The 17,958-nt window shown below is 46.0% G+C and overlaps 1 protein-coding gene across 4 annotated transcripts in view; it reads left to right on the plus strand.

Moving 5' to 3' along the window:
• sgcd (sarcoglycan, delta (dystrophin-associated glycoprotein)) overlaps positions 1 to 17,958 on the plus strand; it is a 133,202-nt gene that overhangs the window by 63,465 nt on the left and 51,779 nt on the right. Inside the window, exon 2 of one of the 4 annotated variants that reach the window (XM_048997644.1) lies at positions 12,639 to 12,904. The exons of 2 other annotated variants lie outside the window; for them this stretch is intronic. In XM_048997644.1, coding sequence (XP_048853601.1) covers positions 12,890 to 12,904 — 15 coding nt within the window. In that variant the 5' untranslated portion in view covers positions 12,639 to 12,889. Of the gene's footprint in view, positions 1 to 12,638; positions 12,905 to 13,435; positions 13,498 to 17,958 lie in introns of those variants that run through there. One more of the 4 variants, XM_048997647.1, reaches the window with a different exon arrangement.

Here is a 17,958-nt window from a genome sequence, read left to right on the forward strand (position 1 = left end):
GGCTGTGCAACCAGTTGTAATCTTCATATACAGTGGATTTATCATTATTGAGCGACGGTAACTTGTCAATGAATGTTACATTTATATAGCACTTTTCAAGATACCCAAAGTACTTTACAGAAACAATGGGCAGCCACCCCCCACTGTGTAGCAGCCACCTAGGTGACGCGACGTCAGCCATTTTGCACCAGTACCCTCACAAAAAGCGTAGCAGGTAGAGTGGGCTAGCTGGCAACGGCTCGAACTCAAAAGCTAAAGGTTCTCAGGCGGCGTCCCAAGAGGTGCTTGTATTTTTAACTACTTACGGAGGCCCACTTTTTTTTTAACGAGACCTGCAACAAAACTGGAAGTGGAAAGCATAGATGTGAAAGGGCTTCTGTCTCGGAGGTTAGCAACATTCACAAGCTGGAATATCTCTATAGCAGTGTTTCCGAATCCGGCCCTCGGGGATTCAGAGACGGTCTGGGAGGGAGAAGAAACACGGACTGTCATTGGGTCCCTGTAGACCAGGCCTTGGGTTTACACATAAACTAGCTAGTTTGCCTTCATGCCAAGCCATACCTCATCTTCCCCTGTCATTTCCTTCACAAAGCAAGGTCAGGGTTTAACTACATGGGAACCGGAGATGTGGGACGGAGCGACTGCCCTTACAGCGGCTGCTGTCACACGGAGATGAAGATATCCTCCCGACGCAGAGGGATTTTCAATTACCGCTTTGCTGTCGGTTTAATTCCGACACGGAGCCTCAGAGTAATGGACGAAATGGGGTCTGACCTGAACGACACCCCCCAACACTCTCCTTCATAACGCTCACTCTCCAACAATAATGTCCGCTACCTCTATCTGTCGAAATCACTCCCGAAAGCTTTTTTTTTTTTTTTTTTTAAATGGTAGCTTGATGTAGCTTGGCTGCTAGATTTAAAAAGCAATGCAACATTGTAAGCATGCTAAACTTTATTTTCATGAGCAAAAAGGTGTTTAATCTTAGGTAATGGGCTGATGCCCCATCCTGGGTTGGTCCCTACTTTAGGCCCAGAGGTTCCGCGACCCTACAGCTCACACAGCTCTCCGCAGCATTAGCGCGGTTATCAACTTTCCCAAATCTGGCAAATTCCATATTATTCCACAATAAAGCTAAACTTATCTACATCAAAAGCGTCAGGGTAGTTTGCAAACCCTTCAGACTACTTACAAGGTAATAAAGCAGTTGCATACATGTAAATGCGTGTGCGCGTGTGTGCAGAGTTGAGTCGAATTAAGAATCTCGCACCAGCCAGCTGACCCAAGTTGGCAACACTGACATTAGTTTGATGTTGCTATTAGCTTAGCTTCATCCAGCAGAGGTGACAGATTCAGGTTTAGCGTTTCTGGGGATATTTAGCTGGCTAAGGTTGGGGCCTCAACTTCCGTCCTCAAATCCCAGACAGGTACCTGAGATGTTCGCCGACTCGACTCAGTTCACCCGGCACGTACCTGCAACACAAACTGCGCCGCTGACAAAGTTTCAGTCTCTACAAAAACTTTTCTTTGCAACCTCAAGGTATATTAGGTCAAAACAACTGCTGTCGCCTCTGCACCTTTAATATCAAACGGGCGTGTGGCACGTAGCTGTCCTTACCTGATGTGAGTATAAGGCAACAGAATGTAACGCGATTTCCTATTTTTACCAGAAATGAACTCGTGTAACAACTGGTTTTTTTTCTCTATGCCCATTATTTCATATGCACAAAAAAATGCACGAATGGCGTCAGATACGATACAGTGACAGCCGCAGATCCAATAGTACTGGAAGTGCGTCAGAGAGCGGGGGACAGAGGAAATAGCAATGAGTATAAACTCTACCCACACAGAGCGCAGATATCAGGTCTGAATCCAGCTGAATCCCCCCCCCCCCATAAATAAATCAGTGCCCCCAAAATAAAGATGTTAAAAAAGTCAATGCCTTCTAAATATATATAAAAAGTCAGTGTCCCCCCACTCAAAAATTTAAATAATAATATTAAAGGCAGTGCCCCTCAGTCAGCCATGCCCCCCCCCCCCCATGCTTTGTCCGGGACTTATCGTCCCTGTAAAATAAATGAGAGCGTCCGTAAAGAAACCTGTTATCGACCCCTGTGTCAGAACCGTAAGCTATGGCGAATGTTTCAAATTGACATCAATTTGGAAAAACAGAAATAATAGAGGCTGCTCTCTTCTGGAGTCCGGACGGCTCTGAAAAGTTACAAAAAAAGTCCTAAATATAATGGATTTCACTGATTATTCCTGTTTCTGCTCGTGAAAAAGGAACATTTGAGTGCACGGCGGCGCTGAAATATCGTGCCGGGGTATTGTCACTGTTTGTAAATTAACTTGAAGTTCAAGGGCGGTCCGTATCGCTTGCTGTTAACCTGCAGGCGCTGGGGAAGATTGCAGAAAAGTAATCGACCTTGAATCTCCGCCGACATCTGCTCCGGCGAAAGCGATCATCTCGGTCCATTTTTACCACCGCAGACGAATCCAGTGCGGTAATCAGAGGCGTAAACCATCAAACGCCATTAAGGGTATATGGGATTTCAAATTGTCCCTTGAAATGGATAACCTATATAAAATTTCCTCAGTGGTTACATCATGCTTGTAGACGTTTTTTTAAACGTTCGATATAATTTATCTATAAATACTCTGATCTAAAAGGTTACTTTATGGCTCTTTTATGATGGCTCGTATTCGGTGAAAAATACCTCCCTAGATCACAGGCTTCTGCTATTACACAAAACTAATTTTCCTATTTTTTTTTACGTTTGTTTCCCTGTTCCCTAAAACTTTTTTCACCTCTCCTGTTCGGCGATAGGAATCACCATTTGTTTTAATTGGAGCGATTGAAATTCGCTATCCATTCTGTGAGCCCGTGGTTGTCAATAACTCCGCAGTCTCGGTGGGGGGGGGGGGGGGGGTTTGGTTGCATACCCCCACAGGGTCTCAAGCTTTGCACAGATGGGAATATAGCACCCCCCAAAGTATTGTTTACATTGGTACAGCTCATCAACTAAACCAATGTGTAGCTTTCCCTGCAGATCCTTCAGGCACCAGCAGAGGGAGTAGTAGTTGCCAATGATCCCTTGTGGCATTGAAATTCCATTAGTTGTTTGGCTGACGCTGTGGAACAGAGGGAGGACATGAAGGTTTTAGAAGTTCTGGGCTTCCTCGAGATGGATGCTAGCTCGGGCCAAATTCACATGCGACTTCAGACAATATTATTTACAGGGGATGTCTGTTGCAGGTTTGTCTCTCTCCGGTTCCACATTGCTGTTACTAGGGTGAGCTCTTATCTCTATCTGCGCATTTGAACGGCTTCCACGGAGCGGCCCGCTGTGCGTTTAATTACCCCGCAGGCGGGGCGCCCCCATTCTGGCGGGGTGCTCGATTCGAGCTCAGGTCCCAGGCGGAGGTAAGAGCGGCAGGCGCATGCAGACGGTCCCAAGGCTGGGGGACGGGGGCGGCGAGCTCAGGAGATGCGCAGAGTGGAAAGGGACAGATATGGGATACGGAGGAGCATAGCGCCGCCCAAGTGTCCGTTCACAGGCGGTGCGTGACAGAGAAATCAGCTCCACGCAGGGCATGAAGCTACCAGAGGTGGGGGTGTGGGACAGGGCTGTTAGATAACCGTCAGTCTCGTGTAAGATCAGCAAACCTCACATTCTATTCTCATTCCAGACCATTCTCATTACACTGCTTTGTTTATTAGTCAGTTCATTACCGTCACGGGCTCATTTTAATTTAAATGTCAGAGAAGCCCCCCATTCGAGACCCTCGCTCTATCCATGGTTATGTCATTACTTATTCTGTCATTGATTTTTAAAAAATGTTATTTATCGATTTGTTGTTTGCATGCATGTTTTTACATTTAATTTATCTAGTAGACGCTATTTTCCCAAAGCAACATGTCTTTCTGAGAAAGCAGGTCAGCCTGGCGGTCACAGACCCAACGGGGGAATCACTCTGCCAACCCTGAGATACGAACCAACAACCTTCCTATCACAGGCGCGACATCCGACCCATAGAGTCACACGTCACTCCTGCCTTGTTCTCGCATAATCTTTGGAAGAAAAAGAGACATGGGGGGGAAAGAACTTTCTGGAAAAATGAAGTTTTGTTGGTAGGGGGATGGGGTCTGATTTTGCTCTCTGTCAGAGTGTGATAATATATCTGTATCTGAAAACCGGAGTTTGACCCTTAGTGTTACATTCATCATTCTTAGTGAAGTCCTACACTTACTGCAATCGTATGGCATGGCCTGTAATGGAAATTGGTAATTGTATGAATTGCTGCAGGGCCGCGATCTGGACAGCATTGTGCTAATGGATTTGTGGCCCGCGGTGTGGGATCGTCGATGCCCTTCTCTAACGTTCAGAGCGGGTCGTTGAATGCATTACAGAATGACAAGTCGTCTTTCGGTCCTGAATTGGTGAGCCAGCGATCTCATTGTTATACCCGGAGAAGGCGACAGTCCTGCAAACAATGAAGTTATCTCGGGCTTGACTTTGTCAAAATGTGTCAGTTTTCTAAGGCCAGCGGACAAACAATAAACAAACACAATGTAACAAAATATCGGCGCTTTCACACGAACTAACGAGATGGTTAATGATCTGATTTTACGGCAGGAAGTTGCAAAAAGTCTGCCATTAATTCAAATGTAATTAATATAAGAACTTTATTTACATTTCTTACATAACACAACATTTAATCAAGTGACTGTATTGCATATAAACGCTAAGCACATCTACAAATGTAGCATTTTGTTTCAAGAAATGCGCCTTTGTGATGGCAAACAAACCCTAAACAAACCTTAAACAAACCTTAAAATCTGCTGCCCGTATAAGACGATGGAGAGAATAAATTTGATAGATTTTATTTCCACTTTTTCTGACTCTTTCTTTTCATCCGCGACCCCCTGACCTCCCATCTCAGAGATGAGAACCTGAGCTGAATTATTTCCGCTCCAATTAATCGCCGCGATCTGAATTCGGTTTTACCTGACTTTCACATTTCATGACGGCGCCTTCAGCAAACACCGTACAACAGAGTCCCTGTGTCAATTTTATAACTTATTATCTGACATAAATCAGACTATGCCAGGCTCGTACAAGATTTTATAGAGCTACGGTTACTTAATAACGAAACACTCAATATGGAGTCAAATATGGGTTATGTGCTCGTTTTGTGTCAGCTTTAAAATGCGACTAGGATGTCATTTTTTATTTATTAATTGCTTGGGAATGAATGTGTTTCATGGTAAATTTATTTTGTTTTTTGTCTTTGTTTTTATATTCTTAGATGAGTGCCGAGTTATATTCTACGGGTATATTAAACATTATGATTACTTAGATGGAAAAATCGTCAAAAATGCATAGACCTCTTGCCTCCCATTGTAGTCGGTAGTTGCCGTTCATTATTTAGAACGGCTAATGAAGCTGATCTTTCTCGACTGGAACGCTATACCAGGTTTCAGGTGAGACCCTGACAGGACATATCAGGATTAAGTGCTTGGCTTTAGGCTTCCTGTCTGAGGAACCGCCCACATCCGTGCTCCGAATGACTATTGGATGGCAGCATGGTCAATGTTATTTTTTCGGTTCCGCCCACCCACGTGTCTACCAATGAGATCGAGGAATCAAGGCCACGACCCACCCACGCCCCCAGCTGATGTCAGGCACATTGTTTGATACCACTAAGGCTGGAGCCAATCCCTCTAAGAGGCATAACTATGACAAGAGCTTTCCTGCTTGATCTGTTGATACACGGATTTCCAGCGCCGACAGCCTGCCAGCACGGCGTCACATACAGCCTTACAAGCACAGCCGGTCCATGTTTAATTTAAGTCTGCCGCGTTCTTGCCGAGCAAAGGTGGACTCCTGTAACTAGGCAGCGAGAGCGAAGGCGAGAGGAAGGTGAGAGCCTGGCAAGGATCTGCTGCCTTGGACGTGTGAGGTTCTGTTACCTGACTCATAACGATTAAATACATTCCCAGGAAATGTTTTTTAAAATGTACTTTACATGGCAACATGTCTGATATTGTTGAACCATCTTCAGAATCGTATAGAAATCATATAGAGAAACATTTTTTTTCCAACATACAGGTAAGAATATTTATTCCTTTTGTTTCCCGTGACCACCTGTCTAATCCAGGGTCTCGATGAGCCGGGAGCCGTTACCCTGAAACGAAGGGTGCATTGTGAGGGTCACCCTGGATGGGATGCCAAACCATTGCAGGACACATGGGCATTCACACACAGACACAGAGAATTTGGGCCTTCTAAGGACTACATTTCACATGTTATTGGATTTCTGGGTACTGCAGTACCTGGAGGAAACGTTTAGACTCCACACATGAAGCCAGGGGTGGGAATAAAACCCACAACGTGGGACTGGGGAAAATTCAGCACACAAGAAATCTTAGCACAGCGGGGGAATTTCAGCATGCAGGAGGTTTCAGCGCACAAGAAGTTTCGTTACGCCAAGGAAATTTTTTGCACAATGAGGGAATTTCAGCACACGGGAGAAATTTCAGCATGCTATTGAAATGTCAGGTGCTGAATGTAGGAGGAAAGCTTTAATGCTCAAAGAAAAGCGTGATCCTATGAAGGGTTTTCAACTTAATAGTTTGGTTTAGAGTGGTCTACCGCCCCCCCCCCGCCCCCATTTTCTTAAGTCCTGTTATTTTTATTACCCAATTTTGCATAATGCGAGGTTTTTACGGGAGCACATCTGTCAGGTTATAGCAGAAACGGCTGTACCGGTGTAACGTTATAAGCCATAACAAATATCAATTCTACACAAGAAAAGTGTGTGCGTTGAATATTCACCTGGAAACTATGGTGTCAGCAGAGCTGTAAATAAAGCTCACTGTTTTCCTGTCCCTCCAGTCACCTTCCGAGGAGAGGTGGCAAAGTGTTTGCTCATCTTAATGCTCACTAAAACAAACTCATAATCTTTTTTGTTAGTGTAGCAAGGCGACCTCTACACAGTGCATGTAGCTTTGAAAGCCTGCGTACGTGACGTTTTTTGATATCTCTTTCTAGCCTTCTGAGGGTAAACCTCCATTAAAGGAGGGGTGGTGTTTGGCTCTGCTGGGTAGGCCTCTCTGATTGTGACCAGAAGGTCATCAGTTTGAATCCCTTGCTTAGCAGAGTAGTTGCATTTTCACCAGGCCGTCGAACGAGGTCCCTAAGCTCTCCTTTAAAGGAGGGGTGGTGTTTGGCTCTGCTGGGTAGGCCTCTCTGATTGTGACCAGAAGGTCATCAGTTTGAATCCCTTGCTTAGCAGAGTAGCTGCATTTTCACCAGGCCATCGAGTGAGGTCCCTAACCTCTCCTTTAAAGGAGGGGTGGTGTTTGGCTCTGCTGGGTAGGCCTCTCTGATTGTGACCAGAAGGTCATCAGTTTGAATCCCTTGCTTAGCAGAGTAGCTGCATTTTCACCAGGCCGTTGAGCAAGGTCCCTAACCTCTCCAAAAACTGTCCAAGGGCGTTGCATGGATAGCTGACTCTGTGCTCCGACCCCAAACTTCACTCTCACCTCTATATGTGTATATGTTCTAAGAAGCAGAGCATGATGGGATATGTGAAAATTATATTCCAATATACTTGTACAAATATCAACCAAAGGATTTCTCCGGAGTTCTTTAGGAGTTCCGTAAGGGTTTTCTGAGTAACTCACAGTTTCTTTGATCTATTTGCTGTAACCTTTTCAGCCCGCAATGAAGGTTTGGCCCACCGAATTGGCATTAAACCCTCACAAAAGAAAACAGGGTGAAGGAACCGGGCCAGACGAAAGCCAAGGCCGTTAAGCATGCCTTACCCTTTGAGCTCCTGTTTTGTTTTATGTGGGCGCATTAAATATTTAACACTTTTAGCCTCAGTGCGAGATGCAGAACTGGAAATGACTGCCTGATTACACATTTAAAGCAGCCAGTGAACTTAAAGCTCTTTCTTCGGTAAATGTTATTACACTGTGTTGAGGGGGTGTGTGGCTGAGTGGCTTGGGTGACTGTGCCTCTAATCAGAAGGTTATTAGTTCAAATCCCAGAGTCAGCAGAGTGATGTCACCATTGGGGCCCCATCAGCAAGGGCCCCTAACCCCATTTGCTGCTGAAATTTTCTGAAATGTATGTCAATGTGGACTGCAGCATTTGCTTAATGTGTAAATGTGTTTGGATACAAGGCAATCATTGAGAATGAATGATTTTGAATAGTATTATGTGTTGGGTAATACGTTGTTTTCCTGGCTAGGTTTGTTTCTGGTGCAGCACCTCACAGCAGGAAAACAGGCATTTACTCAGACTCCTGTTTCGGAAAACAGTCGGCATAAGAAGGGCAGAGTATATCCCTGGAATACCTGGTAGCGCTGGCAGCTGTGGAGAATGGGCTGCTTTTAGTGTCATTTCTGTTTGTAAGTCTTTTGAGATTCCCCCCCCCCACCCCCCAACACCCACCACCCAGTGGAAAAGCTACACATCAGCATAGTTACGCATCCGAAACAAAAGCGACCTCCCCAGCTCCCTGCGTGTAATGAAAAGGAACAGTTTCCATTGCGCTTAATGAAAAGCTATCTTAGCTGGACTATCTGCTTATCCGCCTCCCAGAATTCCTTGTGTAAGTTGTCTAACTCGATTTATCTCAGAGTCCTCCCCCCCACCGGCAACCAGTATCCCAGGAGGCTTGACCTGGATACTGAATTTAAATTTTCAGCGGACGACTGTGCGCGGCGATGGTGTCGAAGTTTGACCGAGGCGATGAGACGCTTGTAACAGACAATGTGCACAAGCCCGCCGCTCCCCTACGAGAGCCTGGCGACCGTCGCCAAGGCGCAGGAGAACTCGCTCATAGCAACCTGATGCGATACATGTGCATCAAACAGGGGAAGAAATAACGGAGTTCAAACAGCAGAGTGCTGAATGGTGCTGTTTTCAAAGTGTCTGAAAATATCTCCAGGAAACCCAACGACGACTGCCATGATTGTACGGCTTTAAGGCTAAGCTCTGTTTTTTTTCCCAGATGGAAAAACACGTTCAGTTACTCAGTTCAATTTATATTCATAATACTGCTAAATTTCTTTTAATACCCTGCATTAGCGGCAAAACACGCAGACTTAGAGCCAGCACTGTTGCATTTGAGTTGTATCGAAATTACACACACCGTTAACACCCAAATGTGCTGCATTTTTAAAACCACTAGCTTTGCTTAATACATAAACACTCTCTGGGTATCGAACCTTCAGTAAAGACCCAGCCATTGCCGAGGCACTGCAGCACCATGCTATTTCAGCATCTACTAAAGAAGGACCCTGTTTATTTAATATTTAGTGTAGTGACTGTTGGTGGCCTCCAGGGGGCCCTCATGCAAATGCGTGGTTTGAGTGGTGGTAAACACCAGATAAGGCCGAAAGAACTACATCTGCATCTCGCAAGAACTTAACCTCTGTCCTTAAATAGCAGGCATCCTTCCAGGCAAGGCAGTGACTTAATATTCTGTCCAAAATTCACAAAATGCAGTGTAGGCTAGATGCATCGATGCTGGATGCCGACACCCACTCTAAGCGACCTTGACTTACCATGTGTGCAGACGTCTCTTTACACACCCAAATAGGGAATCTATTAGCATGCAGTAGTGGCCAAACCGCCCTGTATTCCAGAAGCCTCTCCCGCAGAATGGTGCTCCTTAATGTAGCGTCTGTGCCCTCTCAGCAGGGGGCAGTGTTGAGATCGGTGGGTGCATCAGAGTCTGTCAGTGGGGCTGAAGTTGCTATAGTGATCATATGTTCCTGTGGAGGAAATCTGCAGGGGGAAATGAAATCAGAGGGGAGGGTTACCTCGGGACTGGCAAACAGGGGCAGTGGTTCCTATTTTTAAAAAGGGGGAGCAGAAGGTGTTTTTCAGATTTAGGGGGATTACTTTTCAGCATGCATGGAAAATCTTATGCCAAAGTATAGGAGGAACAATGACATAAAAAGATGAATCGCTGATCAAAGTACGCATTTTAGGAAATGAATTATTAAAAAAAAAATCGAAGAAAATTTAAATTAAATATGCTCTGCAAATAATTTAATTTTTGTTAAGCTGTGGATCTATGCAGTTTGCAGTGGTTCGTCATTATTACTGCTTCAAACCTCCAGGGGGTGTGGTGGTTAAGGATCTGTCAGAATTTTTTAAAAATCTGGCTCAAACTTTATATGGGGACTGGCTTTTGGGGTGTAATTGGAGTTAATTCTGCCAAAGAATCAACAGTATTATAAGCATCACACCAGACCAAGCAGAGAGACTGTGGATAAAGGAACCAAGTAAAGTTCTTCAAAGGGAGACAGCCCTCCTAAGGCCAGGGAAGCTAAATAAATCTGCACTTAAGATCCATTCAGGCGCTCAGCGGAGTGTTGGAGGAAGGGGGCGACTTTTCTTTGCATCGGGCCTCTTTATGACTCATTGTGACACTAACAAACTCACAGGATGAGGGACTTGAGGCAGAAGAGTGTGTTGCAGGTTGCACTGACAGGGCCGGACTGCACTAAGCATTACCATATTACCTCTAATTTACAGGCATTCATTTTTGTGCAAACGTGAGCATGCAGACCTTCTGCAGGTGCCCGAATGCAGGCCATTCTCAAAGACACAAGTCGTCGAGGTCATTATGACCGCGGAGATGATGGCTGCTCTGGCGAAGGCACCTTCACTAACTAGATACATGCACTTATCTCCCACGGAGAAATAAAACAGTTTGCAGGTACATTTAGGCCTTAACTGTCCACTGGCATCTGTGGCTGTTGGGAGACGGAGGAGAGTATGATTGCCACTGTGGTGATTCTCCAGTCCGATTAAAGCACTCAACAGCACAGCAGAATCGTGGGACTTATTTGCCGTCAAAATAATAACGACAGAGACTGATAATCGCACGCTAGTGCACTTTTTCATGCATGGACAAATAGCAGCATTTCAGCAGGAGTTTTGCTAGCAGATAATTGCTAGCTGTACATGCGGGATTTTTTCCGTGAGGGACAAACTGGTCGACTTTGACAACAGACGCTTTTTCCTTCGTTAATTTTGTTAATGTTAATTGAAGGTGGCACTAATTAGATCTCCCTCACCCTTCTTGCTCTGATGCATTGGTCTGCCTCATGCGAATGGGCCCCTGGGGGGGGGGGGGCCCAGACCCGTTAGCCCATCTGCATCTATGTAAGCCAGCATTACCCCCCCTCCCCAGACGAGGCTCCGGCTCGGATGTCGCTGCCCGCTCGAACGGAAAGAGGCCGGAATTCTGTTTAGCCTTGGATTTCCAGGAGGAAAAAACAGGCTTCAGTTTTTCCTGGAGTGATTCTAAGATTTTTTTAAAAGTGGGGGACATAATTCATGCAGAGAGACGAACCTTATTAGCCAATGATATGTTTTTTATTCAGTGAGTGACAGGGGAGACAAGATCCAATCAGATTTCAGCTGGGGGTCAGTGCCCCCTGTGGCCCCGCCCCTTTGGACACCCCTGACCTTGTGACCTGTTGGGTCAACTCCGGTATTGTTTTTCTTTGTCTTTTGTCCTGGAGGGCTTCCTGACACCAGCTGTCCTGGTGAGTACGTGCTGCCCCCTAGTGCTCTGGGTCCGCTGTGCTATGGCTGTAGAAGCCATTGCTTCCCTGCTGCTCTAGGTTCAAGTGACCAGAAAAATTTAGGGAGCCCCTCTTGGTTTTTTTCCATAGCTTGTATGATGGATTACCTCTATCGATTACTTTACTTGTTCTGTGTCCTCCAAGCATACAGGGGGCGCTGTGGGATTCTTGAACAGCCCCAAGTTAACAGAGAGAGCCTTGAGTTTCAGTCAGGTGTCACTCAGCAAAACATGCTGCCGCCCAAGAATCATCCTTCGGGCTGAAACTGTCTGGTGTTCAGGATTCGACTGAGACCCTCATGGCGCTACCTGCCTCGGCAACATAATGCAGGATCAGACTGGAACTCGACAGTGGAACAATAAATAAGATAAAATGTCATTGATTCCAGTGGGGGGGGGGAAATTCTTTGTCCAGTAGCGCAGTAGAGATAAAAACAGCAAAGGTTTATTTAGGTAGAATCACATACAAGAAAGAATAACATAAGTAAAAATAGCCAATAAATATGAAAAAAGTAATGCAATTTAATTTGAACAAACCATGTACCAGTACATGCAGTGTATGATGGCTGTTGTGCAAATGGGCAGTGGGTAAGTAGGAGCACTTGTAGCACCCCCTAGTGAATATTTTTCCCTGATTTACTTTATGCGAAAACTCATTATAGGACGCGTTTGACTTTACCGATGATGGCGCCACACAGAGGACGTAGTCGGAATCTTCCACGGCGCCCGATGGCCGGGTAGGAGGGAGTCACCAAACGACATACTCTGGTTTTTTTTTTTTTTAGAACAACGATGGCCATTATTCATCAGGCACGCCGACGAAGAAAAAGGCCTCTGTATCACTCAGCCACTGCTGGTATTTCCTGCCTCCTCAGACCGAGCAGCAGCAGGACAATGAGATGGGGGGAGGTGGTCTTGGAGGGGCGGGGTGGAGTGGGGGGTTCGGCGCTGAAAAGCATGCGGGGTCGCTGGGAAATTAAATCCCCCCTGCCACTTTAAACTCCCACATGTGTTTTCAGTCTAAATCTGGCCGCTGACCAGCGGCAGTAACCCAGTAGCAGTGGTGTGGCTCCGAGCGGCTCTGGAGGGAAAGGACCCCGAGAGGCGTCCAGGAAATTTGTCTCGGGCCTGGGCTGGGACTTGGCGAGGAGTCTGCCGCTGGAAAACCTGACGGGGAGCCGGGGCCTCATGACGCTAACTGACAGCGGACCGGGATCGGTCTATCAGCCCGACGCTTCCTGATTAGCTACCGCGCCACCGTGGCCACATCATGAGGGGGAGAACGGTAAGAGCCGCCACCGGAGTTTGTTTCCTGGGTCGTTCTGGGAGCACGTGTGGGCCAAAGGAGCAAGAAGGAGAAGTAAGGAAGAGTTTGAAAGACTGTACGTCTCGTGGTGCAATTTCCAGGGCTGGAAGGGGCTTATATGACCAACAGAAGTGTGAAAGCGAGTGGAGTTTCACGCGGGGCGTTTCACTCAAAGGGAACCTAACTTCCAGGAGCACATGTAGCTGTTTTCTCATGTCAAAGCTTCTTTTGCTGAATAGTTTTCTTCTCCCTCCCATGTTTTGGTTTGACTTGGGAGCGCAATGCTGAGATTTTTTCTGAAGACTTTCCACAGAAGTCGCACATCTAAGAATCGAAAGAGAGGGGATGTTAATGGGCACTGCCCGCGTCCCGCTTTCCACATGGTGGCCAGCCACCTCCAGCTCCTCTCGTTGCCCTCCTCGTATCTCCACTCACATTTGGTTTCGCTTATTACACTCCCGCGGGACGCATGTTACTATAAATAAGCGACTCTGACGTATTTGGCGTGAGAGTGTCTCCAGGAGAGTCGCTGCTGGAGGAGCTTCGCCATACAGACCTCCTTCGGGGAGGAGGTAACCTCGGGGTGCCCTGGGGGGGGGGGGGGGGCTTACCCTTCTGGATTAGTGGACTATTGTTTGTTTGCTGTGGCTCTTCTGTGAGATGCTGAAGATTCTGGGAGAATTTGATTTGATTCCGAACCGGGAAAGTTTGTCGTGACATCTGGTTTTTAGCGGGTAGAGGATGTACTGTAGTTCCTGTTTCTGCTCCGCATCTACACACGCTAAGGATTCCATTTTTTTTTGCCAGATTGTTTCCAAGTGTTCAGACTGAGCTTTCTGTTTTAAGGTAGTCTGTGGTTTCGAAGATGCCGTTTCCGATCTGCACGGTTATGGCTTCGCTGTTGCCGGGAGCCGAATAATGTTGAATATACAGTAATACTGGGGGGGAGAAGCATTTGAATTGTATAGTTTGAGATTTTCTTAGTAGTTTGAGGACAGGGGTGGGAGGTGGGAGTATGGGGGGTACATGGTGATATTTGCACGCCTGTGTGCAAGACTGTGCATGCCATTTGGGGGGGGGGGGGCAGTAGAACAGTCCTAAACTTACCCTTCCAGTAGGGGGCACATTTGTTGGTTCTGGGGCCCTACTTAAAAAGACATTTCAGAGCCTCTTCAACTGCTCCCTCTTAGTGTAGTGATAGTTTGAGGCCAACAGGGGGCCCCCACACAAATGTGTGGTTTGCGTGGTGGTAAATCAGGTCTGCGGTAGATCGGATTGCTTGCTGGTCCAACAGAGGATCCCTTTTATGATGAGCACCAGGCGCAGCTTCAGGAGAACACTTAGAGTATCAGAGTTAAGGCTCGCATGTCTCTGTGGACGAACATTCATTCTTCTGAAAATACTGCGTGTAAGTTCAGGCCTGCAGAGGATGAGAAATGGAGAGTTCTGGGTGCAAGGAGTAATGATAGAGGTATTGGGAGATTCAGTTCAAGTGAGAGGGGAAGCAGGGGCAATTCTAGGATTTTTTAAGGTGGGGGGCATAAGAAGGGCCAGAATTTCGACAAAGGGACCAACCTGATCATTAGCCAATCACGTGTGTGGAATCAATGAGTCACAGGGGAATCAGCACTCAGAACCAATCAGCTTCCAACCGGGCCCAGTGCCCCTCTGGGTCGTCCCTCATATACATCCCTGTTTGAAAGACAGGACATGTTCATCAAGGTCAAATCAGGGCTGCATGCTGTACATCCACACAGGCATGATTACATGCAGATATGGCGCCCCCCCCCCCCCTTTTGTTCATGGCCCATTCACATTTAGCCACTTTGAAAAAAAACTTTCTCTCGATAAATTCCTTTTCGTTACATAATCAAAACAAACCTCGGCGAAAACATGAGAGGAGAATAAAAGGCGCGGCGATCGTTTGGAAGAAAAACCGCGACGGCGGAATGAGCCGATTGTTTTGATGAGCACGAATTCTTTTCAGGGGCCTCGAATGACCCTACCGGCCCGCCCAATTATCCAGGCGGACTGCACGTGTGCAATAACCACGCTTAATGAAGTCATAATTAACTGCAAACATCCTGAGAGCTAAAACTAAATTAAACGGAGAGGACAGGAGGGAGAGCTGGCCAGACACCGGCGTCTGAATATCCTTGTAAACAAAGCAGTCGTCCTAATAAATCAAAGGTTTATCACGTCACAGGACGCCGGCAATCTCCATGACCTGATAGCTAAAGGGAAGGTATTATTAAAACAGCACGTTAAGACCGACATGCCCAAAAGATCCCAATCTAATCCCTAACAAATCCACCTTGTTCCAAACTCGTCACATTCCCAGCTATTCTTGTGTAGACTCAATTACTGAACTTATTCGGGGATGTCTTAAAGTTCGGCATGCTATCGCCGCTGTGATTCAGGTGACCCCCTCCAACCTGAAACTTCTTAATATTTATCTCTCCTGTTTCCTGTTTTTTTTTTATCACGGTTTTATTTGTGTGTTTTGCTTTGTACCTGTGTGAATCCCCGGACCTGATGCGTATCTGAAACACTGTTGTTTTCTTGCAGAAATGTTCTATTTATTGTGCATAACCCCCCCGCCCCCACCACTACTCCCACCCCACCGAAAACCAGGATTCATGAGGCCCTTTGTCAAAATCCTCCTCCCTCCTGATCAACCATATATGCCCAGATTTGTTTTACATTACGGGCCTCGCTCCGGGGTTCAAACCCCTCCTAGATCAAAACCCCCTCAAACTAAAACCCTTCTGGTGCTTCTGTCGTTATGCCTGAGTGATCCTGCTTGGGAGACACGAGGGGAAGATCGTGCGACTCAGAATCGCCATTAAACAACTAGATGTGAGTAAACGTAGTAAAGAAGAGGCAATCCTTGATCTGGCTCTCCTGAGGGTGTTTAACAGTCCCAAACTTGTGCTGTGTGATAATTTTTTTTAAAAGACATTTTCCTTTGCTCACATGCTTAAGTGACATGTTATATAAACCAAAGCGAAAGAGAAATGCAGATCTGGGTTGTTCTCTTTAAATCACATTTTTAGCTTGGATTTGTGTGAAAATAAAAAAAAAAAAAACGGATCATGAGCGTAAATGAACAGCAGGCCTGTGGGGTAAGGAGTTTCCAGAATTGTCTGGCTCCTTTCCATAGGCAAATTAGGTCTGACAGGAAGTACTCCGGATAGTTCAAAGGTCGCGGAATGAAATGGTTGGAAGAGGTGCACGGGTACTCTGAAGATATTCCCATTACTGTGCGGGCTCCGATGCGGTAATAAAAAGAGCTAAAGTCAGAGAAAGGCAAAGCCATAAAAATGCTAACGCTGGCTTTATCAACCAGCACTCCATATAAAGATTAGGCAGAGCCGGACGGACGCTGGCTGTATATCCCGAAATGAGATGTTTCTGCCAGGACTGTAAGCCACATCCATGACTCCTTATAAGGAGGTAGCGTATTCTTCCTAATATTTACGCCCACATTTATTCTGCTGGTAAGTGGAGTTCAGTAAATGGCAGAATATCATTTATGCCGTTATATAAATATAAAATGCTGCTCTACGGATCTTAATGCTTCTTCATAAAGCAGCTGCCGCTATAGTGTATTGTACGTAATTAATAATCGATCTGGATGTTCCTACTTAAAACCACGTTAAGTCCCCTTTCAGCATTATGTCACGGTTTTATTAGAATGTACATGACAAGCGGATTTCAGAGGGAGGTTAAGGGTGCCTTGCACTGCTGTGAACATGAAAATTTAATAATGAATGTGTTAGCCGGATACTGTTGGCACGATATATCTATACAATTAACATGTTATCCAAGGGGATGGATCCAAGGGGATGGATGATTGAGGCTTGATCTTCTGACCCATCAGCAAATACTGAGCTAGGGTCCTGCTTTTTGGCCCCTCGTAACCAAGGTGACACACCTGTTTTTATTTGTAAATGATACTATGCTTTGTTTTCCATAGTATCTTGCAGAGGTGGCAATTTCAGGTCCAGAGAGTAAAAATCCAGACCATGATTTACTTTCAACCAACCAGTCGAGCATAAAGAGTCAGTCACAGAGGACTCATCTGGTTGGTTGAAAGTAAATCATGGTCTGGATTTTTACTCTCTGGACCTGAAATTGACACCTCTGGTATCTTGCTCTTTTTAGAAACATGTAGAGGTGATTGTGAAGCTTGGGGCCCAAAAGGGAGGTCTGGGGGGTAGGAGCCTTGCTCAAGGGCCCAACAGAGGTGAGACTTCTATCAAGGACAGGATTCAAACCAGCATCCTTCTGATGACAGGCACAAAGGACAAACCTGCTGAGCCTCACTCCGGTCACCTATCGCAGCCGCTCCTCGTCAGAGAAGGCAGTGACTCCGAGTCCCTACGGTGCAAAACGGAGACTCTTTTTCACCTCTGTGTCGTTCTGAGAGCTCTGCTATGAAGCTCCACTCGTTACCGGTGGTCTCCTGAGATGGTGTCCATGATGTGTAATTAACCACCTTAACCTGAAGGGGGAGCTTAGTTGGGAGAGACAAGGCTCTGGTGATGAAAATTAAAGACATTTAGGTATAGTTCAGGTCCAGAAAGTAAAAATCCACACTAACGTTTTGCTTCAACCAACCAGTTGAGTACTATGTGAATGTTATACTTACTTACTTGGTTGAAACAAAATCTTGGTCTGGATTTTTGCTTTCTGGACCTGAACTATCCACCTCTGAGGCTCTGGACTCCCGCAACCCTGCATAGGACAAGCAGGTATGGAGAATGGATGAATGGATGAATGGATGAATGGATGAATGAATGAATGAATGAATGAAAATGGACTTATCCTAGGTCTAACCCAAAAATGTAACTTTAACTTTTTGATGTTACTTAGCGGATGGCTTAATATGCAAACCAGCATGCTCAGTGTGAAATCTTCAAATCAGCCCGGCCCTTGGAAAAATCGAATTACCCTGCTCGGTGCCTGATATCTGTTGCCATAGGAACTTAAGTAGCTTAATGCATCTCCGCTAAAAGTATGCCGAAGTA

This window comes from Brienomyrus brachyistius, unplaced genomic scaffold (genome assembly GCF_023856365.1).
Source record: "Brienomyrus brachyistius isolate T26 unplaced genomic scaffold, BBRACH_0.4 scaffold35, whole genome shotgun sequence".
Taxonomy (NCBI): Eukaryota; Metazoa; Chordata; class Actinopteri; order Osteoglossiformes; family Mormyridae; genus Brienomyrus; species Brienomyrus brachyistius.